The following is a 27075-nucleotide window of genomic DNA, read 5'->3' as shown; positions in this document are numbered from 1 at the left end:
TAAATGATTTGCTGACGTAACCTCTTATCACATTTTAACCGGTTATTATAGGTACCTACCACCAAAGAGGAGTAAGGTAAGACCTACGAAGAAGCATAAGGGGAGAAAAGAATTGAGTGTAGCGGCTAGTAGGTACCTATAATAGCCGGTTAAAATGTGGATATGGGTGCTGTCAGCAAATAATATATAGAGCTTAGATTATTTAAAAATAATCAATAATATGAATTATTCACAAAAGATAGGCTATAGGTGGAATTATTTTGGACAATTTATTTTTTTCAAAAAACAAATAACAAAAAAGGTAAACCTAAAACCCTAAGCTTAACAATTTTTTGGAAGGAATCGTCAATACAAATTAGGATTTATAAATTCCAAACTCCATGTGTGCAATTAACATCCTAATCTACATTCTATAACTCCTTATGTCTCATATAAAACGTGATTTATATAATGTTTTTTATCATGTGTATAAATTTATAATCATATTAAATATTTTTTATATTATACAATTAAAAACATAATAATTATTCTGAAACTTTTACAAATGAAAATATAACATTTTAAATGGATGAATATAAGTAGGTTAGATTTCCAAAGCATAATTCCTTCAAATGCTTATTTAATCGGAAAATTTGTCATTAATAATACGATCTATTCGCAATCTGCTAAGAATAAATCGATCTATTGTTTATTTTGAATAAATCCATCTAAGGGGTTTTTTGCTGAGAATAAACTCACCTAATGTTTAATAGGTTACCAAACATATAAATGAAGGTTCATTCTTAACTGATCGCGAATAGGTTAATATTATTCTCAACAGAAAACCTTATTAAATTGGTTTATTCAAAAATAAATCATAAGTGAAATAATTCTCAATTTTAGGTTGTATTATTAACCAGAAATCTCGATTTAATTTGGTTAAAAAAACAATTGTATCTTGAATTCTTCCACTCCTAAAAAATCATTTTCAAGCTAACCCATTCAACTTCATGCTCAATTTACTGATATATCTTTTGGGTATTTCTCCAACTTAAGGGACACTGCCCTTTATTTTGGGCCCCTAGCTACTTTCTTACTTTTGGCTCCTTCACCGTTCAAACTACTCCTTTTTCCTTACTAACTCTATAATTTCCATTACAAAACTCCAAATAATCTTCTTCTCCTTCTTCTTCATCTTTGGCTCCTTCATTCATCTACACTGTACATAATCCATGACAGGAAACAAATTTTCAACTATGTTACATAGAAGAACCAACAGAATTACTAGGGTTCTTATCTATGCAATTCTTGAATGGGTTTTAATCTTTTTTCTTCTTTTAAACTCTTTATTTTCTTACTTTATCCTTAAATTTGCACTATACTTTGGCCTTAAACCACCCTGTTTGTTATGTTCAAGGCTTGATTATTTCTTGGATTATGAGAAAAAAGACAAAGCTAGAAGCTTTTCTTCATACTCTGAAATCATCTGTGATCAACATGCTGCTGAAATTTCCAGAATTGGGTATTGTTCTAATCATAGAAAACTTGTTGAATCACAATATGTTTGTGATGATTGTTCTTCTTCATCCCATGATCATCAAGTATTGAAATGGATGACAGAGATTGGTTTTGTTAAAGATGATGCAGAAGAAAGTGATCTTACAAGAAGATGTTCTTGCTGTGATAGAGTGATCAATCCAATCAAAAAAGTTTCTTCCTTGGATTTTGTGATCAAGGAGAAAGAATTATTGGGTTGTGATTTTTCAGATCAAAAAAAGCAGGAAAATTTTGATGAATCAGATGATTCTAAGTTTGGGTATCAAGTTTTGGATGGTGGGGATGAAGAAGATGTGATTTTGGAAGCAGAAAAGGAACCTCTTTTACAGAATATTAATGATAGTAATGAAAAAAGTAAGGAACATCTGGAGTTTTACATTGATCATGATGATTATAGATTAATCCCAGTTGATTTTATTGCTGATAACTCGATTAAAGTTTGTGGGGAAGAAGAAAATAAAGAATTTTCAGAAAAATCAAGGGAATTTGAGTTGGTTTTTGAGGGATTTGAACTTGTTCTTCCTAGGAGTGAACTTAGTCCTAGTAAAGATTTGCCTAGTATAAAGGAAGAAGAAGAAGTAGAAGAAAGTGTGATTGAGAATGTACAGATTTCCAAAGATGAGGTGAAGATGGAGGAATCAGACAAAATTGAGCTGGTTTTTGAAGTAAATAAGCTTGTTTCTGGGTCTGAAAATTTGTCCATAGATGAAGAAAAAGGAGAAATGGAGAGCTTGGGAAATCACAAGGATGAGGAAGAGCAGGAAAAGGAGATTGCAAATGTTGTTAGTACTCCCATTTTTGATGTGCAGGAATGTGTTAATCAAGCTACGGAAGCTGATAAACAAGCAACAACTGAGACACATCCTACTCTTTCAGGTACTGGAAGACTTGTTTGAACTTCTATAATTAATTTTCTTTCATTTCTTTGTATTTGTTCATGATAGTGTATTTAAGTATATAGAGAACTGACTATAAGCTTAAGCTTTTGGGAGGACTTACTATAAGCTTAAGCCTATGTTACTTGGAGTCGGGTACTAATGCCGAATAGTGGTACAGTGTCGGATACGTCTAAATATATAATTTTATGCCTAAAATGAAGTGTCTCGGTGCCATGACAATGTCCTAAGTATCCAGGGTTGGACATGGGTACGTGAAGCAAAATGAAGAGTCCCGATAACATGGGCTTAAGCTTTAGGTGGAGTAGGTTTTTAACATGGTATACACGCAAATATGGCGGAAAGTTACAATTTTGAATCTCATTAAGTGGAATATGAGGATATTTGTTGCATCTGCACTTCTAGTTCTAGCCCAAAAAGAGCATAAAAAGTATATTATATATTATGTAGCTTTAACCATGAGTTTCTTTTGATTGAGTTGATCTCTTTTAATAGTTTATATATAGTGTTATATTTCTGAGTCAAACTAAATAAATTTAATCTCTTTGAATTATGATCAGTGTATGAGGATAATGCATTACATTTGGAGAATGAAGAAACTATTACTGAAGAAAAACATCAGATTCCCACAGATGAGCTGTTCATTCAAGAGTCCAAAGAGAATTATGAAGCTAGAATAGAAACAGAAACTGAAAGCAGCCAGAGTTTAACAGAGAATTTATTGATCCAAGAGTATGAGGAAATTTCATCACATTTGAGGAGTTATGAATCTAAAACCGAAGCTGAAGCTGAAACTGAAACTGAAAGTAAACAGAATCAACCAGCTGATGAGCCCTCTACATTATGCCAACCAGAAAGTCACACTATTTCTGACAATGTAGTAGTCTTGGAGGTCTCCACTAGTCTTCCTCATGGTAATACTCGAGTCTCAGACTCGTAATTTTTTCTTCTATGGTCATTTATGTGATTATGTTAAGTCGGAAATGACAACCTTTTTGTTGTTACAAAGGTAAGTTGGTATACATCTCACCCTTCAAATTCCACTTAGGTGGAACCCACTAGGCATCGGAAAATGTGAAGTTGCAGATGATGCTTGCAATTAGGTTCGATTGAACGACCTTTTTGTTGTTATGAGGGTAAAGGTTGCAGGCATCTGAGCCTCCAAAGCCCGCCTATGTGGGACCCATTTGGCATTGGGTAATGTCATCTTGTTCTTATTGGTTGTTTGGTTGCACAAAAGAAGCTCAACATCTCACAAATTTTTAGTTTCTTTGGAGTTCTACTTCCTGGGAAGTGTGTAAACTATTGGTTGAGCTTCCTGTATGATTCTGTGCCAACCAAGATAAACTTGTTTCAAAGCATTTTTTAGCCTATGATCATATCTAATGGTATAATTTTTAACTCAGATGATGAAACTAGTGAATTGGGGAGTCATGAATCTAAAACCGAACCTGAAGCTGAAACTGAAACGGAAACAGATAATGAAAAGAAACATAATCAGACAGCTGATGAGCTCTCTACACCATGCCAACCAGAAAGCCACACTATTTCCGACAATGTAGTTTTGGAAGTCTCCACTAGTCCTCAAGGTAATATGCAACTCCTAATTGCTCTTTCCGTGGGTTTTTTGTGAAGTTGCAGATGATGTTTTCTATCAGGGTCAATTGAACGACCTTTTTGCTGTTACAAGGGTAAGGCTGCAACCAAAATCCACTTAGGTGGGACCCACTTGGTATCGGCGTGATGACATCTTGATGTTGGTCGTTTGGTTGCACATAAGAAGCTCAACTTCTCACAACTTTCTTGTTCCTATGTAAATTTGTGTGTAAACTGTTTAGTTGATCTTCCTGTACAATTTCTATGCCAACCAAACAGAAACTTGTTAAAATCTTATCTAATGATATAATTATCAACTCAGATGCTGAAACTGGTGAAAGGAGCCTAAATGCTAATGTGGACATGCACCATAATGAGGTGGAGGAAGAAAAGGTTCCTGATACACCAACTTCATCAGAAAGCCTGAATCATATGCAGAGGAAACTGTCGTTTTTAGGGAGACGGGAATCAGGAACAGAGGAATCACTTGACGGGATGAGTATGATCAGCGAGCAAGAGAGCATAGAAACAACAGAAAAGCTCAAACCTGACCTGCTTTCCGAGAGAAAGGCATTGAGAACATTATATAAAGAACTCGAGGAAGAGAGGAACGCCTCAGCAATCGCAGCAAACCAAACAATGGCAATGATTACTAGGCTTCAAGAAGAGAAAGCAACTATGCAGATGGAAGCCTTGCAATACCAAAGAATGATGGAAGAACAATCCGAGTATGATCAAGAAGCGCTGCAGATGATGAATGAGCTCGTAGTGAAGAGGGAAAAAGAGAAGCAAGAGCTTGAGAAGGAGCTCGAAGTATACAAAAAGAAGGTGATGGATTACGAAGAACGAGAGAAGATGAGGATAATGTGCAGGAGGAGAAGTAGACATTCTTCGGCTTCTTGTAGTTACGGTGAGGAAAGTGATGGACTATCGGTAGATTTGAATCAAGAAACGAAAGATCAAGAAGAAGAAGGCGGTGTAAGTCCACATTGTCATGAAGAAAACGGGCACCAAGATACACCAACCGATGCAGTCTTGTGTTTACAAGACTCATTGTTAGGTTTTGAAGAAGAGAAGCAAGCAATTCTCGAGCAGCTCAAGGTTTTAGAGGAGAAACTTTTTACTCTAGCAGAGGAAGAAGAGGAACATTTCGAGAACATGAAACCATTTGAGCAGTTTTATGAAGAAAATGGTAAAGATTTTAATGTGACTAATGATAGTGATAGTAATGGATTTATTCATGCCAATGGGAAGCATCAACAAGATAGAAGGATCAATGGTTCAATGCCTAAGAGACTTCTCCCATTGTTCGATGCAGCGGAATTGTTAGAATCCCCGAATGGAGAGGTAAATGGGAATGAAGATTATGAATTTCACCTTACGAAGTTTGAGTTAGAAAAGAAAAGGTTTGCAATCGAAGAGGAAGTCGATCATGTATACGAAAGGCTACAAGCACTCGAAGCGGATAGGGAATTTCTTAAACATTGTATGGGCTCATTGAGGAAGGGTGATAAGGGTTTGGATCTTCTTCAAGAGATCTTACAACATCTACGCGATTTGAAGAGCGTTGAACTTCAAGCTATGAAGAATCCCAATCAATGCGCCTCAGTGTAAAATCAAATTTGACATTGAAGGTGAGTAAATATTACATAAATACATCTTTTAGTTCAATTCTATTACACACTACTCAGACAATAGGAAACTTGTGTGTTAGTCCAGAACAAAGAATATTGAGCATCTACATTCATGTCATTTCTATATGTTAAGGATCTGACACATAATTGGGATGAAATGAAGAGTTCGAGCTAATATATTCTCCTCCGTCCTCCTGAGTTTGCTACAATTATCATCCGCACATTTCTTCGCTCTTATAGTATAAACTACTCCTTAACATTTGTGCCAATCACCGATGTAGCAAACTCAGGGGACAGGAAGTATACCTCTAGGCCATGAGTGTACAGATAGAAATATAACAGTATGGACACAAAATCTGATTTCAAACTGACCCAAAACACCTAAACCAAAATCAATCCGATGACCCAAATGAACACCTCTAGCCATGAGTATATGAATAGAAATACAACAATAATATTTGTGCTTTATTAATGCAGATTCTCATGTCCAATTAAATTTTGCTGCTAGATCAGTCAAAAAGTCCATTCCATGGAATCAAAAGATACAGCTAAACAAGAAGATTAAACTTTTGTCATCTAGAATTCAGTGAAGGACCCCCTAAATGGAGAGGGAGGTTCTTGGGTAGGCAAGAAAAATCAAGGTTTGCTGACCCCATTTTTTATTTTTTCTTTCTTTCAATCTTGTTCTTTGTTCAATGTAAATGTAAAAATCCCAATTTTTTGTGGGGTTGAGTCTCCTTTTGCCCATCACTTCCCTTTTGAGGGAAAAGGGAACGATGGATTTTAAGTGTGTGTAGGATAGTGGAAGATACTCAAGATAACCTGTCATCTTGTATTTGTTTTGTGAGCCAAAAAGGGGCAGACATATGCAGAAAGAAACTGGGTGATCCAACAATGATTCCAGTCCCAAGCATATAACATTTTACTTGATCACAAACTCAAAGTGCAAAAACAAGGTTGTATCCCGTATCGCATCACATTTACGCCGAACCGATATGTCCCACATTGTAAAATTGTAAAAGATCGTGTTTTGGTTGTTTTGGTCATTTTAAGAGATATCTCATGCATTCAGCCGATATTTACATGACGATAATGTCATTCCCGTGCTGTTACTGGAATCGTTGTCACATTTTTGCACTATGCATACACTACCTAGGATTACAAATTATTAGTTAGATGCATTTATTCTTCATTTTTGTTACATCAAGAGATTTTGTGGAAGGGACTTTTTTTCTTTGTTTCTATTTTGTGAGCCAGTTGTAGCACTTGATCATCACATGGGTTTGATCAAAGCTTTTGGAGTAAAGTTAGCTTACCTGTATATTAATTTAATGTAATGATTCTGTTCTGTAAAGTATATAAAGTGAGTGTTTGTTAATTATGTCCCCTAATCAAGCTTTATATGCTGATTATTTGCTTGATGCTTAATATAATTGAGAACAATGTACATATAATGATATCAATTAGAAGCCAAAGTTGCTTTCATAGTTAAACTTTGCTTAAAGCAAACTACTTTGTTGAGTAGGTGAAGGATATTTGTTGCCACATCCTCAAGAGAAAATTCATGCACATGTGTGTTGTTAGTATATTCTCAATATAATTCTTACATTATTTGTTTTAATCTATGTCAATTTTTGAAAAAAAATACGTCTTTGTTATTATTAACTTTAGATTGCATCTATGATATATTTGATCCTTCTAAATCTTGTTTTGTTGAAACCATTTGTCATTGAAATAATTACATGTTGTAATCTGAGTATGTACATTATGATGGTATAAAGTATCTACTTTTTGGATCCTATAATGTTGAACAACGAAACCTATAACTTTAGAGTCTTACTTGAAACTCTATGTAGAGAAAAACACCAAATAAGTCACCTAAAGATCTGTACAAATAAGAATAGAAGCCACTATTTTTTTCGTTCCATTTATTTTGCTACATTTGACTTGAAGTACTTTATAGTCGAAACTCAAAAAAAAAAAAAATCGTAGAAAATAATAGAAGAACAATAACAACAAAAATTTAAAAGTATCATCACTTGGCTCTAAGTCTACAAGTTATGATGACTTGGACTTTGTTTCTACTTATGCTATCAATAAACACAAATTAGCTATATGGCATACATCATCTGTAGAAACTAGTAACATATTTCAATTTTCTTACTTATTTAGCATTATTTTCTATTTTGGTTCGTTTTGCTTATTTTTTATCATTTTTATTTTTAGATAATGACTTATTACTTTTTTAATTTCATTTATAAATTTTAACTTTCTAGTAACTTCATCAACACAATTTACTTTATCTCTTCATTTATTACTAAATATTGATTTTTTCATAAAAACACTCGATTTCTCTTTGCTATTAATTCAAAGAGAAGAAGTAGTAGAACAGAATAGTGACACCAATTTTCAATCCTTTTCTCTTATCTAATTGTAAATTTGTAACTAGTCAAGAAAAACAATCCAACCAATACGTGTATAAATGAGGAATTCTTGAGGGACAAAGACATAAGACAGACTCTTTTAAAGTTATATGATCTGTTAAATATTTTACTTCTAATGAAAGGTGAATAAAACTTAAATGTGTTTATATGTTATATTGGCTTTTGATATTATATAAAAAAAACTGTAAATTGAATGCTTGGATTCTCATACTAATTACGCAGTCAAAAAGCAATAAAACTCTATGCTTTTGTGCAAATAATCTTCACAAGACAGACAATTAGAAGAATGGCTATTATTTTTAGGAACCATATAAGAAAGTATTATGTATCAAATGTGAAAGGCAAAAAACACAGGGGCCCTTAGATACTCATACTACATTGGATGCCAAACATATCGAGTTACACTGCTTTAGCATCCTAATAATTCATTTGTACAACTAAAGATTTGTAACTTATAAGGTTGATATACAGTTCAACCCCGTTTGCTGAACTGATTTGGCTATTATTTTTTATGTTATATATTATACATTTTAATACTCAATTCTATTCGTTGCATGAACATATCTTGATCTTTTTTGAGTCGAGGGACTCATTGGCCGCACTTTTCTTTATGAGTATGAGTTGTTACCTTCCTTCCTCATCCCTAGATCCTGATTATAGTTTTCTATAGACGAGATACACTAAATATGATAATAATTATTATAGATTTCAATATTAATAAGGTTTTTAATCAAATGATAACCATTCTTACAAAATCTTAATAGTACTAATTATATATTCCCAACCTAAAAGGGAATCTACAACATGAGCAAGAATGATAGCTAAGTAGACATATATGTCAGCTTCCGACCAATTATTATTAGTATTTGTACATATCCCGCAAACTAAATAGATTGTTCATCAATAATACTATCATGGATCTACATTTGTACTCCATGCTCCTTAAAATTGTTTCCTTAGATTTCAAAACAATATTCCTCCATATCAATTGCATCATCCATATACTTTTATATTCCTTCGTCTCAATGAGATTACTATAATTGTTATAATAGTTTTATATTAAATTATCAATATAAATTTCTCCAACAATATTACCAAGTTCATAAAATTATTGTTATGAAGTATAAAACAATGAATTAAGGCTTGTAATTAATTTTGGACACACCTTGTCTTCACCTCATTTAACATAATTAATGCAAACTATCACGTTATAGATAATATGACATGAGTTGACATAAGATTTGTGACGTGAAGGAACATAGTGAATCGTGTCGGTGCGGGCCACATGTCTAACATGGCGAACCATGTGCATTAATAGGTTGTATAGTGCTGAGCACCTTAAAACAATGACCAGTGACACGATACGAGCACACTAGTTGTGCACGCTCTATCAAGCCATAATAAAAGTTTATTCATAGAAGCATTTTTTACCTAAAATAAAAAAGTAACCGGCTAAAAACTTGTGTTAACAGGCCAAAACGGCGAGCCTCATGTTGCATCTCACGGAATGGTGATTTGCATCCAATGGTCTAATGCCATATTTGATGAAAATTTGAATAAAATAAGATGTTTTAACAATTTAATTCCAAAAATAAGCTTCGTGAAAACTTAATTCCCAAAATAAGCGTCCGTACATCCAAACCTAGCCTTGGAGTAAGTCGCTGTTACTAACAGCGACTTAAAAAAAATTTTTTTTTTTAAGTCGCTATTAGTAACAGCGACTTAATGCTTTTTAAGTTTTCAGTTCTCAGTTACTTTCTCATTCTAACCTACGAGATTAAGGAGTTGAACAGTTAACTTTAAAGTCGCTGTTACTAACAACGACTTAGGGAGTTGACTGGTCAACTCCCTAAGTCGCTGTTAGTAACAGCGACTTATGGCTTTTTTTTTTTTTTTTTTTTTTTTTTTTTTTTTTTCTTTCGCTGTTAGTAACAGTGATTTACTCCAAAGTTAGGTTTGGATGTACGGACGCTTATTTTGGGAATTAAAGTTTCACGAAACTTATTTTTGGAATTAAGTTGTTAAATAATCTTATTTTATTCAAATTTTCACATTTGATGAGCCTTGCCATTAACCAATTCATTTATTTTCCTACTTAAAATTTGAGAAAATATCCACAGTAATGACGAAGTACATACGCTTCCCAAATCAATTTGAATAGGCATGTTAGTGGCCCAAATCCATTTAGATTTACGTACTATAATTAGGGCTACACTTGAAACCCCAAAGTATCAAAAGTGGGCTGTTCCTTGTCAAGTTAAGTTAATTTCAGATGGAAAAAAATCAGGAGGTATTAAGAGAGACCGTCATATCACGAGACTAATAGTCTAATCGATCTAATTATAATTTTAACAATATGTAATTGCTAATCAATCAATTTAAGGTTATAATTGAGATACTTAAGCTACTTTTGTGAAAGACCGTCTCTCATTTAGACGAGCTCAAAATAAGAAGTTTATATACTAATAATTTGTATTTGTTGGATTATTTAACAGATGCATTTTACGATAAAACCGTCTCATTAAAAATTTGTGTTGATAACTTAGGTCAACTTTTTTTTAGTTTGTGTCAACCCATTAGTAGCCGCCTTTCTCCTGAGTTTTTGCAGAAAAATTGATCAGCTGGTCTTGGACGAGACGACCTTATAATGAGACCGTTAATTTGGGCCGACCCAATTCATGCATGTAACAACCCAACCATTTTTTCATTTTTTGGGCATTTTTCAATTTTAATCTTTAAAAGGTATCGATCTTGACGTTAAATGTATGCATTTTCACAAAATTAATACATTTAAGATCAAAATTGATAAATGTCTCGAAAATTAAAATATTGTTATATATGCGTGAAATGTCCACGCTTCGTCTTAACTTGCGACCGTCTCGTCAAGTTTTTGTGGAAATTGACGGATGTTGCCCAGGTAGGTAGTATAATCGGGAGTTCCGAGTCGAGTCGGGCATGAAGTTCACTAGTTGGACAGAACCTTCAACCTCACAAATCACAATCACGATTCACGAGTACTCCAATTGATGGAACTCATGGAAGGAAGACGGTTTAGACGGCAACCAAGAACTCGAACTCAAACCCTTTTACCACTCCGATCTACTCGTCTCTCCAATACAATTTCTTGCTGGTATCTTCTTTTTCTTTTCCATTGTTGTTTTTCTTATTTGAATTCAATTTATTGACATTTTTAATTTCTGTGTATGATTGGCAACTTTCAGGTATTGCGATTATAAGATTTCTCGCTTCAATGAATCTATTTACCAATTTGGGCAAAAACATGCAAGGTTTGATTCTGTAAAACCTGGGTTTTATGCTTATTTTTTTAAAATCAATCCATATTCATGTACTACGTTTCATTTGTGATGTTTACTATAGCTGAAAATATGTCAAAAGTATCTAAGGGTTGTTTGTTCAATCATGTTGTTTGTCGGTTGTGGGTTTGAATATTCTGTCGAGGTGTAAATTTATATGCAGTAAATGAATCATTGAAACATAGTCGAATTTGAATTTGTTGACCTCTACGTTGAGAGCTGAGACAAAGGGTATAAAGCCTTCTCATTGTGTTGGCATATAAATAAAAAATTTTCCCTTTTAATAGAGCATAAGATTTATACTTATTTGTTTTTGTATTATGATGGACTACATGACTATTGACTCGTGTTTTTGTAGTTTTTTGTTTGTACGAGGGTAAGGTTCTATATATCCGGACCCTAAACTCCACTTATGTGGGAGCCACTTAATGGATTTGGGGCAATGAAATATTGTTTTAAAAGTTGTGCCATCCATATGCTACATCTTCGCTCTTTTTCTTTATGAATTATTTACTCTTTAACAAAGTAATAGATTACAAGTGTGATAAGTGCTCTTGTGAAAGTAATCTTTAGTTTGGGGCCGAAATCAGATTGGCTAAAAAGTGTTTGTTTATTACATATATTACCTTAGGGGGAAATGTAGATATTAAAAAAAACGGAGGATAGTATAATTAATAATAATTATCGCATTATTAGCGTCTCTTGGTGTTCTTGAAAACAATACTTAGGAAAAGTTTCTCTTGATATCACAATTTGTTTGATAAGATGATGTACGTTATTACATCTTCACAAATTCTTGTGAGGGACGGTCTCTTTGAGAAACCATCTCTAATTGGGCTGACCCATTATATATTTTTTAAAATATTATAAGTAGGCATTAAGAATGATGTAAGTAGACATTTAAGATATTGAAAGTAGGCATTAAGGATACGGTAAGTAAGCATTAAGGATAATGTAAGTAGGCGTTAAGAATACAGTAAGTAGGTATTAATCTTTAATGGCTTGGGCTTGAGATACGTCTCTCAAAGAGACAGTCTCTCAAGAGATTATCTGTTACCTTTTAGGTTGTGCTGGATGAGTTTTATTGTTCTGGATCTTCTGGTACATGTTAGGATGACAAGGTAGTTAAGACTCACTGGCCACAGCTATTAAGAATGAGGAACCAGGATACTTATTTTGCTGTAGGAAGAGAATTTCATAGTTTCTAGAAAATGACAATGAATTAGAGAAATGTTAAGTTTGAGGTGGAGGCGAAGCCTCTGCATTTGTGTTAATTTTGTGAATAATCTGGTTGTAAGTGATTTCTGTTTCATGGTTTAGTAGCACCTTTGAGTTATTTTTATCTAGGAATAACAACTGGTTTCCTCCAATTGTTGGCTTGACGAACTCATTGTTTTTTGGTATCAAACTATGTTCTATGGGTTTATTCTTCTTAGCTATTTCCTATAACTTTAAGTTATGCAATGTAATATATTATTATCTTCTGCAGTAGGAGCTTTGAAATTCCTTTTATTGATGGTCTTTCATGGGATATTGGAACTACAGGTATTTGAGAGTTTGGTTTGCTGTGGGAGTTGGTTTTAGCCTAAGCTTGTTGTTTGGTGTCACCACGGTTAGAAAAATATATCCATCCTCTATAAAAAAAACTTATTTTCAATCAAACTTTTTGCATCAATTAACTAATTCGTAAGTTCATGGATGGGCAGATTCTTATTTGGGAATTGGTAGCTACTTTATGTCTTACCGATGGAAGTGACAAGATCAGTGATATTTTCAGCTCTTTGATTCTTGGCATAAACCCTTCTGTGAGCTTTCATCTCTCTTATCTGCCACATCTCTTCCCAAATGTTCTTAAATTGCATACTTTGAGAATTGGGACTAAATTTTAACATCAAGGACTGTTTTTTATTTGAGAGGATGCTCGATGGAATGCAGTAAAGGTATTTTCTGGGCGTATCATACTGATTGCATATAATGTATTTTTTTCATCTTGTAGGGTTTTGGCTTGATGATGCCATTAACTGATGTTGTATGCTTGTTAGTTTCTACTGTGATATCTGTAGCAGTGCATGAATTTGGACATGCTGCTGCTGCTGCTAGGTCAGCTCTCTCTCCCTTATATGTTTTAGTTTGAATTAAATTGTCATTGTAAAGGAGGTAGTGCGAGATGAGACACAGAATTGTAAGCTTTAAAGGTCAGCTAATTGATATTGCACCTGTAGTTAGTTTGAAACTAAACTTCTGTAGGACACACGTTGGACCATTTCATGTGCATGTAAATTATGGAACAACTATAAAATATACTAGTGATATAGATCTCGTTCTATTGTTATATCTATTTGTTGCAGTAATTTATTTTGATATTCTTTCCTTGTGGGTACTTTATGATCAATGAACAATCCTACTCAATTTTTTTATGTTGATACTCTATAATTTTAATTTTAATATGCATGTTTTATCTGAATACTGACTATGAGAACGAGGATATATAATATAAGAGCGGAGCTAAATGTTTTTTCCCTTCAGCTATTAAGTCTTTTGATTGCTTAAGAATTTGTCTCACAATGATGTGTGTGATAAAATCTGAAATATCTGTAGGTGCCAATTTTTGAGCTGAATCACATTAGAGCAAATAGAATTTCATCTAAGTCTAATCTGATGTTGTCACACACATTGTAGAAGCAAATGAACCTATGTTATTTGCATTGTGCTGTACAACCGAATGGAGCTTTTATGCATCCTTTCATTAAGTTCTTGATTCTTTTTCCACAGGTCTTGCAAATTGAAACAAGTTAATTGAGATACCTGTTATTCCTGATCTACATTTGAAAAGTTATTATGATTTCATTCATGTAGAGCTAGTTTCTCATTTTTGCCATTGTAGGGACCCCTTCAATGGGAAGCAGTGAAGGTATACAGATGGAATATATTGCTATTTTTCTTGCTGTTCTTTTCCCAGGGGCGTTGGTTGCACTTAATTATGATTTATTGCAAGCTAAACCTCGTTCGACTGCCCTTCGTATATATTGTGCTGGTGTCTGGCACAATGCTGTGGTAATTTTTGTATTTGCTTTCTCTTGCTAATGCTTTTTCTTTTTTTAGATTCAATTATTGCTTAGATATGTTAATGCTATTTGAACTTTGGAAATTTTTTGGTTAGTATACCCTTATGACTTGTTCCTAATTTCCTGGTGTCATTATCAAGGTTTGTGCAGCTTGTGGATTGGCGTTGTTGCTATTACCTTTAATCCTTTCTCCTTTCTACATACATGGAAAGGGTCCCATGGTAATAGTTAAAATATTAATCTGTTTTCCTCTTTTATATATTGGTCTCATTGCTCAAAAGAAACATGCTAATAAACTGTTTGTTTGAAATGCATTTATAATCTGAATACAGGTAATAGGTATCTCCGAGAGCTCACCTGTGTCTAGCTACCTGTCTCCTGGTGATGTCATTGTATCATTGGATGGAATTAAAATTCACAATACACAAGATTGGATAGAAATGGCAATTTCTGTTGAAAAACAAATGTTGTTGAGTTCAGATCCTACCATCAATAAGAGGACTTATTGTGTGCCAAGCTCTTTGTTGGAGAAAAGTGAAACTGCACTTTTGACAAATAACCAATCTGCTTGTCCTGATGAGCACTATGCTTTTGTATCTGTCCCGTGCTTTGGTTCAAGTTACTCTTCTGGAAAAGATGCACATGATTTTCAGAGAATTAATAACAACAGATATTGTCTCGGTTCTGGTGATATCGCCAGACTCAAGAGCTGTGGAAGGTTGTGGACAACCAGTGATAATAGCTGTATATGTTCAGAGGTAAAACTTGTCATTTAATTTACTTCGTTATCAAATCTAGAATCTATTTTTATCCTTGTTGAAGGTTCTCACTTAGCAATGTAGTCTACATCTGTTACATCTGGTTTCTATTGGGCTGTTTATAATGTAGTCTTGGCTCAAGCGCACTTTGCGTACCATGGAATCAGTTTTACCTGTTTTGCGAACCCCTCCCCCTCAATGAATTGGTATTTGAAACACGCAAATTGTTAAACTAAGGCTAAACTAGGACTACATATTGTGAACTCATATCTATTCTTGTACAGTAAATTAGGTAACACTGTATGGGAATATGGGATACATATTGGTGATATATTTGACCTGGCACAACATATGGCATCTGAAGTTGCTTCTTTTTTTTTTGGGTGCAGGGTGAGTTGTGCTTGGCACCAGTTCAAATGCCTGGCATTGTGTGGGTTGAGGTCATGTATAAAAGTCCCTACTCTCATCAATGCAAAGATCTTGAAAAAAACCCGAGTGCTAAGAGTGCTGATTTTGGGGATCCTTGTTACAAGACCTTCCTGTTTGTTGGTGATATGATTTCAATGGCACGTTCTGTGCGGATGACATCATTTCAGCCACGGTTTGCTTCCCTTTTTGGTGCATATCTACCAGATGCGGTTGAGAAGATATTTGCGTGCACCTTCCAAGTGTCTGTAGCTTTGGCCATCCTCAACAGCCTTCCGGTATGTTTACATTTAATGTTGGGAATCATGCACTGTGTAAGTGGTGTCTTGAGAGTTGAGTTGTCTCATTTGCAAGTAGCCTAGTAACTTAATTCTCTTAAACTCAACATTAATCTTTCCTGATGGACTTTGCCCATGATCACCTTGTTTATATTTAAGCATGTTCCCACGAAATTGTTGTTTCCACTGATCTTTGAGGAACTTTAGTTTGTGAAAATTACACGCACTAATATTGTTGCAGAATGTAAATTATTTTCTCATCAGAAAACTGCTACAACAGCCTGTACATAAAAGCCATGATATTGTTCTATCATTCTTATTCAAGTGAGGCTTTTAGTTTGAGAGATAACTCATGGCTATGCAGTTAATATGGCTCACTTGTGAGATACAGTGCAATTAATATGGCTCATTTGTAACAATATATGTATTTTGACATCTTACTATTTAGAGTTATTTACTAGTTTTGTTAGTTTTTCCTGGGTGGGAGTCACTTAGTAGATTTGAGGCAGTGCAATGCAATGTTACATGTGACAAAGATCCAACATATAGTTGGCATAGCTTCCCTATTGAATTTTGCAGCATGCTAACTGAAGCATATTCTCTTTATTTATAATAGTTCCTCTGCTTCTCAACCTGATTATCAAGTCATGTATGGCAGTATGCCACTTTAGCTGATGAAGTGCTTATTTTTTTTTTTTTTTTTTTATTTTGTCAGGTCTACTGTCTCGATGGTGAATCTATCTTGGAGGCAAGCTTGTATTATATAACTGGTTTGACTCCTGGGAGAAGGAAATTATTGCTTCAAGCTTTTCTTTTTGGGGGTTCCATCATTTCTTGCCTTGTATTTTTGCGAATCTTTCTCATCAAATTTTGGTAAGATTTTGAGTTTTCTCTGTATGTGGCATCCTGAATCTTTATTAGCTGTATTAACTTGCTTGATATTTGAAATTTAAATTTCTCATACGACTTGGATAATTAGTTTTCTTTATTGTATGATGCTGAATTGTTAGTTTTAGTTGAGAGGGAGAGAGAAAGGAAACTAGATTGATGTTTGTTTATGTCTTACCACACATTTTGTTGTCGGATGTCGAGTTATTGTTGACTAGGACTCGACTTCTGTTTCAACTGCTTGTAAATTGCTATAAACTAGTGATATCGTCACTTCAAATGTTCTATTTATAACATTTATTTACTGTTGCGATTTAAAACATCTTTCTGGGATTGCTATATTTTGTAATCGTTAACTACAGAAGTCTTCTTTGTTAGGATAAAGGTTTAGTAGGGAAAAGAAAGAAAGAGAAGGGGAAGGGAGTAATGAGGGAGTCCCTCTTGTTTGTTTGCAAGGAAAGGCAAAGGAAAGCAATAGAAATATATTATTCCTTCAAAATCTTTCCGCTTTCAGAGAGATTTGGGCATCAACAAATTTGAGGGGGTTAATCCCTTCAAATCCATATCTTCCGAATCCCTTCTCTCTCAAAAAAGCAAAATATACCCCTCCATTTCCTTCCCCTTTCTTTCCCTGCACTTTCCTTCATCCAAACACAACAATAATAAAAATAATAATCATCTTCCATAGGCTGAAATCTCCAGGACAGTCCTAAAGATACAGACACACACAATGGTTGTGCAGTCCGCAATAGTTATGAAACAAGTTGACAACTATTCTTGAATTCTCTGTGTGATGTGCTAAATACTGATTTGCATTGTAATTGCTCCGGGAAGTTAATCAATTGAGTTCAAAGTGAACTCTCTATGTACTGATTACAGATTATCTATGCTGAGAATCTGAAGCGGTTAGCTGAACTATGGTAACCAAGAAGTGAGAAGAAATGAGAAGTCAAGGGATTTACAAAATTAGGGTGATATTGCTTATTATACGGTGGAGTATTGATCAATATAGTTCCTTTTTACTTGAATATCTAACTTTCTAGGATAGCTTTCATTGTGACTGATTATGCATTGATTGATGGTTTCAAGCTCGGGTAAAAAGGGTTGCAGTAGCCAGTGGCCCAGTTGGTTAGTAAAATCAGCATAAATACGTCATCATATCATATGTCATGAGCCGAATTCAAATTAACTTTTGGTCCATATAGCCAGCCGATCCCATTTCGTGGGGATTGGAGGATTTGGCATTGGTGTATCAGCCTTGCTGGACTGAGAGAGTGATGAAATGCCATCTCAAGTTTTCATTGTAATGACGAGTGGTCAAGGGGATGTTTTGAAGGTGTGAGTTGGCTACAATCTTTTTATAATGCATTCCATGTAACATAAATAGTTCTACTATCAAACTTCTAACTCTCTAATATGTAAATTGCGTACAATGCAAAAATTTAGTTCTCTATTGTTTTCTTTCTATGAGCAGGATATATTGGGTATAATAATGATAATATACTGATCACTCTATACGCCGTGATTGCAATATTATTGTCTGCTGCATTGCTAAGCTGCTTTGTATCATTTGATCATCCCTTAGCTCACAGTCCGGTTTGAGAATGGCCCTCCCATCTTCATGATAATTGATTGTTTATCATTTATAAGCCGAGTTAACCATCATCCAGTGGTGTTGGTCTTCTTCAATGAGGAACTTATTGGCTCGAGCAAACAATCGCACGGCTTGTTTGGCACCTATGTCATTGTAGGATGAGAAATAATTATGACCGAAGAGGACTCCGCCAGGTCTCAACAGCTTGTAAGCCTTGTTGATTTCTGACCAGGCAGAGTGGAAGTCACGGCCTGCATCGACCTCTATTAAGTCACCGTAGATGCCCCATTCACAAAGCTTCTCTGAATCGGAATTCATTGCAAGGGGAACTGGTAAGACAGATTCTTTCACATTTTGAGAAATTACGTCGTGGATAAACTGATTTAGAAGCACACTATCACCATTCGGCATAGCGATATCTTCAGATAGGCCCCGAAAGACCGACAAGCTTCGAAATTCATTGAGGCCGAGGATCTGCGTCTCTAACCCTAGTTCACTCGTCAGGTTAGCGATATAAGCTGCTGATGCACCTAAGGAAGAACCAAACTTGATTATGGTCTTTGGCCGAACTTTGTGGATTAAACTCTTATAAATGACCTCATATGATCCCCACCATTGGACTTTCTTTGTTAGGAGAGATGATGAGGTAGCTCTTACGGGGATGAAGTCTTCATAAGGCGACTTACCATTGTAAACCTGATCGATAATTGTCTGACGGACAAATTCAGGGGGCACAGGTTCAGCACACTGGCTGACAAACTTGTAGCTCAAAGGTTCAGACAACCTCAGAACGACATTTCGAGAAGGGGGTGGTGGTGTTCTAGAGATCACGAAAGTCGTGATATCTTTAATGGTGAAAGACGAGCCGACCAAATAGCCTAAGCTGTAGGACATAGCAAGAATAATGACATACAAAACGATTATAACAGCTACAGAAAACCTCGGGTTTGTGTCTAATCGGCTGAAAAGACGAGTTCCAGACCAACACCGGTGATGTTGGGCAGGAAACTGGTGGTTTTTCATTGTGGCTTGGCTGCTTTGTAGACTTGAGTCCATATTTATCATTCTGGTACGAGTAAATATTAATGAATTACAACATAATTTTGAAGAATTGGTCGTTATGGTATCAATGTATGCTATGCCACTATCCAACTAACAACATATAATATTATGTAAACGTATATCTTCCAACATATCGAATCAACTTCGTTGGACGGTATGATCAGGTCATAAACCTTCTTTGTGTGAGCTCTTGCACAAATAATATCACAACTTAGTCAAGTATTGCTAATATATACACTTGAAATTACTAATATATACACTTTGTTAAGAATGCTAATATATACACTCGGAATGACTTAAAAGATATCAAAGTGTTCATTGTTGAAATGAGCAAACTCTTAAGGAACGAAAGAAGAACTACATTTTAGCTCTTTCGTAATTGACTTTTATTTCTAAACCGCGAATGTCAAAAATGTTACTAATGTGTGATTTGGGTTTTAGGAATTCTAAACAATAATACACTTTCTCGACTTTGAAAACTTGCAATTGCTGACTTTCTATATGTGTAACCATGGTAGTTTTTATATCAGAAAAATTATATCGTATTTCTTTATGATATTTCTGATATTATTATTGATTTTGACCTCTAGTATATAATTTCTTTAGAAACTTACTAGCATAAACTTTTTGTTTCCTGTATAATGTATATGATATGTGATTGTTGATTATTTATTGAATATTTGTCTGATTTAATTTTTAATGTATAAAATTTCTAATCAAATAGTTGCTAATTATTTGTTGAATATTTATCTGATGTAACTTTTAGCGGAAATAATATTAATGTTGGTGTGGATTGAACCTATTAGAGTAGAGAAGTGCAAGTGGTTAATTTGTTACAAAAGTTTTGTTTGATAATGAAGTTGTGGGTTGACATTTCTTATTGCATATCAAAAGAGCAAGACAAAAACTGTAAGAATGATTCGGATGTCTTTCTCATTAAGATTGATGTTAATATATACAAGATTATAACTATGCTTTAGGAAACAAAATATTTTCCTAATATTCTACATAATCACAAAGATTATACATAATATGAAAGAAATCAAGAGATAGTATTCTAAGATATTCCAATATTCTAATACACCCCCGCAGTCGAATCGGGAGGTTTAGAGACGCTGAGACTGGAACGAGAATCATCAAATAATACTTGAGGAAGGCCTTTGGTGAAAATGTCAGCAATCTGATAACGAGATGGAACATGAAGTACTCGAACATCACCACGTTTAACCTTTTCACGGACAAAGTGAATGTCGATCTCAATATGCTTAGTGCGCTGATGATGAACTGGATTACCGGCTAAATAGACGGCACTAACATTGTCGCAATAGACAAAGGTAGCAGTGGTAATAGGACAGTGTAGCTCAAGAAGCAAATTGCGAATCCAGCAAGTTTCAGAAACAACATTAGCAACGCCACGATATTCAGCTTCAGCACTAGACTTGGAAACAGTAGGTTGGTGTTTAGCTGACCAGGAAATTAAATTATCACCCAGAAAAACACAGTAACCAAAAGTGGAGCGGCGAGTGTCAGGACAGCCACCCCAATCAGCATCGGTATAGGACAAAAGAGTCGAAATATTAGAACGATATAACTGTAGACCATAGTGAAGAGTGCCCTTGACATAGCGAAGAATGCGATGAATAGCAGCCATATGTTCAATACGAGGATCATGCATATAAAGGCAAACTTGCTGAACGACATATAAAATATCGGGGCGGGTGAAAGTAAGATACTGTAAAGCTCCAGCGAGGCTACGATACAAGGTAGGATTTTCACAAGAAGAACCAGCATTAGCACAAAGTTTGCCAGAGGTAGCAACAGGAGTAGCAACAGGATTACATTGAGACATGCCAGCTTTTTCAAGAATTTCTGAGGCATACCGTTGTTGAGATAGAAAGAGGCCCGTAGAAGTACGATTGACAGCAATACCCAAGAAATAATTAAGAGGACCCAAATCCTTCATGGCAAACTCAGAGCTAAGTTTGGACATAAGGGACTCACGAAGTGAATCAGAATAAGCTGTAAGAATGATATCGTCAACATATAATAACAGATAAGCAATATCAGAGCCATGACAATAAACAAACATGGAATTATCAGAAATGCTGTTAGAAAATTCAATAGTAGTCGCAAAAGTGGCAAACCGGTGGTACCAAGCACGAGGAGCCTGTTTGATACCATAAAGAGACTTACGAAGAAGACAAACATGATCAGGACGAGTAGAATCACGAAAACCCATAGGCTGATGCATGTAAACAGTCTCAGTTAAATGACCATGTAAAAAAGCATTCTTAACATCAAGCTGATGAATAGACCAAGACCTAGAAAGAGCAATACTTAGAACAATGCGGATAGAAGCAGGTTTCACAACCGGACTAAAAGTCTCATCACAATCAATGCCTTCCCTTTGAGATTTACCATCACCAACAAGACGCGCTTTATAGCGCTCAAAAGAGCCATCAGACTTAGTCTTGACACGAAACACCCACAAAGACCGAATGATATTAGCATTAGGAGGACGCGACACCAAATCCCAAGTATGATTCTCAATTAAAGCATCAAATTCTTCTTTCATGGCTAACTTCCAGTTTGGGTCACGAAGGGCATGAAGAGGAGATTCAGGTAAAGGTGAAAAAGAAACAGATAAAGCTTGAGAGTAGTATTTGGGATTGAGTTTGAAAATACCATGTTTACTCCGTGTAGTTATACCGGTTGGTGAGGAAGGAGGAGGTGGGTTGATTGGGCTGCGTGAGGCAGGCCAAATAGAGAAGGGGGAGGAAGGAAGGGGCTGGTGGACTGGGCTGCGTGAGGTAGGCCCAGTTGGGGGGGGGAGGAGGGAGGGTACTGGATTGGGGTTGGGCTAATCGCTGTTGGGCTGATTGGGGCTGGCCCAGTAGGAGAAGAAGAGAAAGGAGGGGACTGTATGGGGACTGGGCTGCGTGAGGTAGACTCAGTAGGGAAGAGGGAGGATGGAAGGTGAGGGATGGTATTTGGGCCTGACAGAGAAAGAGGCCCATGAGCTGAAGGATGCTGGCAGAAAGAGGAGGAAGAATCAGACATAGGGCTCAAAGATGGAGTAGGCCCAGAAGAATGTGTAGGGGCTGTTTTAAGTAATTGAATGTGAATATTATCATCTAAAAATTGGTAGTATTGAGAAAAAGGAAAAGTGGCCTCATCGAAGAGAACATGTCGAGATATAATGATTTTACGGGATGAAAGATCATAGCACTTGTAACCCCTATGAGAAGAGGGATATCCTAAAAAGACACATGGAGCGGAGCGTGGTTGGAGTTTGTGAATAGTAGTAGAGGGAAAAAGAGGAAAACATAAACACCCAAAAACCCGTAGATGAGTATATGTAGGAGACTTACGGTATAGAACATGAGTGGGAGTGAGATTACCAAGAAGTTTAAAAGGAAGAATATTGAGGAGATAAGTGGCCGTGTTTAAGGCGTGAGGCCAAAAAGACGGGGGAAGGGAAGCATGACACAAAAAAGTGCGAAGGATGTTATTGATGGAGCGAATTTTGCGTTCGGATTTGCCATTTTGAGAAGATGTGTAAGGACAAGGAAAACGAAGTGAAATGCCTCGACTAGTACAAAATTGACGTAACATATTATTGTCAAATTCACCCCCGTTATCGCATTGGAAAGATTTGATGTTAAGCTCAAATTGGGTGTTAACAAAAGCATTGAAATTCACAAATACATCATAAACTTGTGATTTGCGAAATAAAGGAAAAGTCCACAAAAAATTAGTATAATGATCAAGAAAAAGAACATATGATTTATAACCCGATGGACTAGAAATAGGAGATGTCCACAAATCACTATGAATTATATCAAATGGTTTAGTACTCATAGACATAGAATTAACAAAAGGTAATTGAATGTGTTTCCCTAAAGGACAAGAGTGACAAACAAAATGAGAATTTTTATTACATTGAATTGAACGGGAAGAATACAAGGAACTTAAAAATCGCATTGCCCGGATGTCCTAAACGGGAATGCCAAATACTAGAAGAAATAGCGGAAAAAGCCGATGATGTGGAAGATGAAGGAGAAGCTCCATGAGTAGAAGGAAAAGGATAAAGATCACCCGTGCTATTAGATCTTAAAACGATGTTCCCCGTGGCCAAATCCTTTACAGAAAACCCAAAGGGATCAAATTCAATGGAAATCATATTATCCTGAGTGAATTTACGAACGTAAATAAGGTTTTTAATAAGTTTAGGTGCATGTAAGACATTTTTGAGGGTAAGGGATTTTTGGGAAGATGGAAAAGAAATATGCCCGTGACCAAGAACTGGAACTAAATTACCATTACCAACAACAATAGCATTATTGAATTGATGCTTTAAAGGAAAATAAGGAAGTAAAGTACCTTGAGAGCGAGTCATGTGAGATGTGGCACCGATATCCATGTAAAATTGCTCATCCGGAGTAGATAAAGAGAGAGTGTTCATAGCATGATCGATGTCCGTAGAAATATAATTCATAGAAGTATTAGTCCCGGTGTGATAACTTTGCACCGGTCGTGGGCCAAGAAGACCATCAGAATACCCATTATTGTAAGAATGAGGAGGAGCTCAAGATGTAGGGGGAAAAGGGACAGCAGGCTGGGCCCAATTGTGGCTGGCCCAATTATGCCAATAGGAGAAGGAGAAGAAGATGGGCCTGAGTAGTAGCTGCTGGGCCGAAAAGGAGTAGAAGACTTTGGCCTGTGCTGCTGCGGCTGCCAGGGAGCAGAATCATTGGCGGAGCCATGGTGGCTGTCACGGTGGATCCGGCCACCACGGTGGTGGGAAGAGCCGTGATTGTTAAAATGAACGGAATTTTCAGAAAACGAACCTTTGGTTGTGGTAGGAGAGGCCATGGGAGAGAAAGAATAAAGAAAAGAGTCGGGATAAAAAACCGAAGCTTCTGATACCATGTAAGAATGACTCGGTTGTCTTTCTCATTAAGATTGATGTTAATATATACAAGATTATAACTATACTTTAGGAAACAAAATATTTTCCTAATATTCTACATAATCACAAAGATTATACATAATATGAAAGAAATCAAAAGATATTATTCTAAGATATTCTAATATTCTAATTGTTACTTGTTTATATCGAGAGTTCGAATTGTTACCATTTTTTTTTATCATTTCGTGCTAACCTTTGTTTCAATTTACTTATCTAGTATAATGACATTTTGACTTGATCAAAGATACGTAGGGTTATCACATTAGCTCAACTAGTAAACTCGAATTGAATGGGCCAGCCCATCACAAAGTCCCATTTCAGATAAATTTGTAGGCCCACTCGTTCGCATGGAATCTTGACCCAGCTTGAGAAGCTTGTGGGCTTAGCTCAACAATTCAATACCAAATAATTTAAGAGCCTCGAAAACTCCATATATATATATATATATATATATATATATATATATATATATATATATATATATATATATATATCTCAAGGGCGTGTTTGCTAAATGACTGTTGCCGATTCATAGGTTCTATTTGTTTGTTAAACTAGCTAGTAATATTAGTTTTTTATAGCTCTTAAGTCCTTTTTATAATTATTGTTGATTGTTCAGTTGTTATTATTTTTAGAAAAAAAAAAAAGAACTAATAGAAAATGTATAGCAACACATCTATTTTTGACCATCAAAAGTTTAAATTACATCAAAAATATTTAATCAAAAATAGATAAATATAAACTATGTAGATATTGCTCAATGACTCAACCATAAGTTTGATAATGGTCTTGAATCTCCTTTAAAGTGTAATATTTTTCTTGAAAATATATGGTGTACAAAAACAATAATTTTCTTTTAATAAAAATAATTTTGAATATTTAGGATACCTTAGATAAGTCTTACTCTTATGTCTCTAAACAGATTATTAGCTTCACATTATTGGGCCCTAATAAATAAATGTTTATGCTTTTTCTTAATCTTTCAAAATATAATGTGAATGTTTATATTCACATTGCTTTTCTCTATATCCTTCTTATGCTTTATTTTTGTTGGGGGACACTTTCTTTTGTTGGATTCTACGTTATTATCGTGAGAATAGTTTATGTATAGTGTATAGGATATGTGATTGTTCATAAAATGCATGGCTTATATTATTTTTTTTACAAATTGTTGTATAAGACGATTTCATTGAGAAATATATCTTATCTATTGGTTAAATAGTTCTTCTAATACATAGTATATATGGTTAACAAGAACATATATATTTTTTTTAAGAAAATGTAGGCTTTCCATAAGTCAATATTTGGTTCCATCAAGTTAAGCCTCATTAAGAAAAAATATACTAAAGTTTGTATTTCTCAATTTCTAATGATTTTACAATAATCATAATAGTCAAGTTAAGCCTAATTAATTTATTTTATTTATAATCTTTTAATTTATCTTTCCTGTATGGTTAGGTCTCTTTATTTTCTTGAGTCGGAGACTTCTTTGGCCGTACTCTCCTTTATGGGTATGAGTTGCCGCCGTCCTTCCCTCCCCAAACCCTTTCTGTAGTTTTTTTATGAGCGAAATACACTGGGTAGGATGATGATGGGTATAAGAATTAAGAAGACTAGAAGAGTATGAATAGCGCGTAACAAACATATAGATTACTTAATTATATAAATGTAGTTAAAGGGCTAATGTTGGAAACTAATATATAATGATTTTTTTTTTTCAAATATACTTTTTGCTATTAATGCAGCGATTTTGAGTTTGAAAGTATATATCTTAAATAATGACCACAGATTTTGTTATTACCAAAGAAAATATTTTAATTGATATAATTTAAAGTTTGGCGATTTTAAAGAATAATAGAATTAGATAAATAGACATTATTAAAAAAATATTTTCTAGCTCTAATTTTTATTTATTTATTTATTATTTTGTTCTTGTGGAAAAAGAAGTGAAAGTAAGAAAGCATTCAAAAAGCAACCTAATCCAAAAAAATTCACCAACTTTTGTGAAAATCCATGCGCATGAATACCACTTTGTATCACACGGTCTTTAATATTTTATGTATTTAAAAATTCGTGTGGGCCTGTGCCGTCGGGGGGTATTTGAACTATCTATTAGACTATTACTCCATGAAAATTTAAAATCAATAATTGAAAAATTTTAAAAAATGAAATAAATAATCTAAGTTTCAAAATTATTCTAAAAGTAAGCGTGAAAATTCTAAATCTGTAGTTTGGAGCGAACAAATCTGCTGCATAAAAACACGTATCAACCTCCTTTTTTCCATGTTTTCCCATTTCTCAAAATACTACCTTCACACTCGACATTCTTCCTCTAAAGCCACTGATTCAATCCATCAATTCTTGCATTCCTCTTTCAATTTGGCACTTCAAAATTAGTGTGGGATACTTTAGCTTGCTCAAAGGTAAACTCAAAGGTAAACTTGTTTGTGTTTTTTTGGTGTATATGTAGTTTTTTTGGGTTATAACCAAATTTACTTATTTTTTAAAATGTAGGTTACTAGTTGTTAAATCAAGACTCTTCTTAATTATCCATAAGTATTGAAGGTAATTTTTAATTGTTTTTATAGCTTTATATAGTAATGTTGTTGAAT

The 27075-nt window shown here is 34.8% G+C and overlaps 3 protein-coding genes across 6 annotated transcripts; 2 read left to right on the top strand and 1 right to left on the bottom strand.

Annotated features, from left to right (window-relative positions):
• Nucleotides 1-1015: 1015 nt before the first annotated feature.
• LOC130798495 (myosin-binding protein 2-like) lies at nt 1016-7579 on the top strand. Of its 2 annotated transcripts, none has more exons than XM_057661514.1 (5): nt 1016-2412; nt 2993-3346; nt 3839-4021; nt 4351-5662; nt 6176-7579. In XM_057661514.1, the coding sequence occupies exons 1-4, from the start codon at nt 1212-1214 to the stop codon at nt 5640-5642; spliced, it is 3030 nt and encodes a 1009-aa protein (XP_057517497.1). In that variant the 5' UTR covers nt 1016-1211; the 3' UTR covers nt 5643-5662; nt 6176-7579. The 2 variants fall into 2 exon arrangements, with proteins under 2 accessions (XP_057517497.1, XP_057517496.1); XM_057661513.1 differs by having other exon boundaries at nt 6140-7577.
• A 3397-nt stretch (nt 7580-10976) lies between these two features.
• LOC130798494 (membrane-bound transcription factor site-2 protease homolog) lies at nt 10977-18334 on the top strand. Of its 3 annotated transcripts, none has more exons than XM_057661511.1 (11): nt 10977-11236; nt 11328-11393; nt 12966-13032; nt 13127-13225; nt 13417-13520; nt 14327-14474; nt 14626-14706; nt 14818-15243; nt 15633-15947; nt 16663-16820; nt 17715-18334. In XM_057661511.1, coding segments are annotated over exons 1-11 (1569 nt in total). In that variant the 5' UTR covers nt 10977-11132; the 3' UTR covers nt 17716-18334. The 3 variants fall into 3 exon arrangements, with proteins under 3 accessions (XP_057517494.1, XP_057517493.1, XP_057517495.1); XM_057661510.1 differs by having other exon boundaries at nt 10987-11236; nt 17690-18334; XM_057661512.1 differs by having other exon boundaries at nt 10987-11236; nt 12910-13032; nt 17690-18334.
• A 140-nt stretch (nt 18335-18474) lies between these two features.
• On the bottom strand, nt 18475-19485 carry LOC130798221 (uncharacterized). Its single transcript, XM_057661122.1, has one exon. The coding sequence runs from the start codon at nt 19483-19485 to the stop codon at nt 18475-18477; it is 1011 nt and encodes a 336-aa protein (XP_057517105.1).
• Nucleotides 19486-27075: the final 7590 nt, after the last annotated feature.

Source organism: Amaranthus tricolor, chromosome 13, assembly GCF_026212465.1.
Source record: "Amaranthus tricolor cultivar Red isolate AtriRed21 chromosome 13, ASM2621246v1, whole genome shotgun sequence".
Taxonomy (NCBI): Eukaryota; Viridiplantae; Streptophyta; class Magnoliopsida; order Caryophyllales; family Amaranthaceae; genus Amaranthus; species Amaranthus tricolor.
The sequence above is the reverse complement of the archived record's forward strand: the minus strand, read 5'-3'. Positions and strand labels throughout refer to the sequence as shown.

Excerpts from the sequence above, each read along its gene's own strand:
- LOC130798494 (XM_057661510.1), top strand. The coding sequence starts at position 11,133 with ATGGAACTCATGGAAGGAAGACGGTTTAGACGGCAACCAAGAACTCGA. Across the intron at positions 13,226-13,416 it reads TTCTTGGCATAAACCCTTCT|GGTTTTGGCTTGATGATGCC; the intron begins GTGAGCTTTCAT and ends TTCATCTTGTAG. Across the intron at positions 14,475-14,625 it reads GTGTCTGGCACAATGCTGTG|GTTTGTGCAGCTTGTGGATT; the intron begins GTAATTTTTGTA and ends GTCATTATCAAG.
- LOC130798495 (XM_057661514.1), top strand. The coding sequence starts at position 1,212 with ATGACAGGAAACAAATTTTCAACTATGTTACATAGAAGAACCAACAGA. Across the intron at positions 2,413-2,992 it reads GACACATCCTACTCTTTCAG|TGTATGAGGATAATGCATTA; the intron begins GTACTGGAAGAC and ends AATTATGATCAG. Across the intron at positions 3,347-3,838 it reads CTCCACTAGTCTTCCTCATG|ATGATGAAACTAGTGAATTG; the intron begins GTAATACTCGAG and ends TTTTTAACTCAG.
- LOC130798221 (XM_057661122.1), bottom strand. The coding sequence starts at position 19,485 with ATGGACTCAAGTCTACAAAGCAGCCAAGCCACAATGAAAAACCACCAG.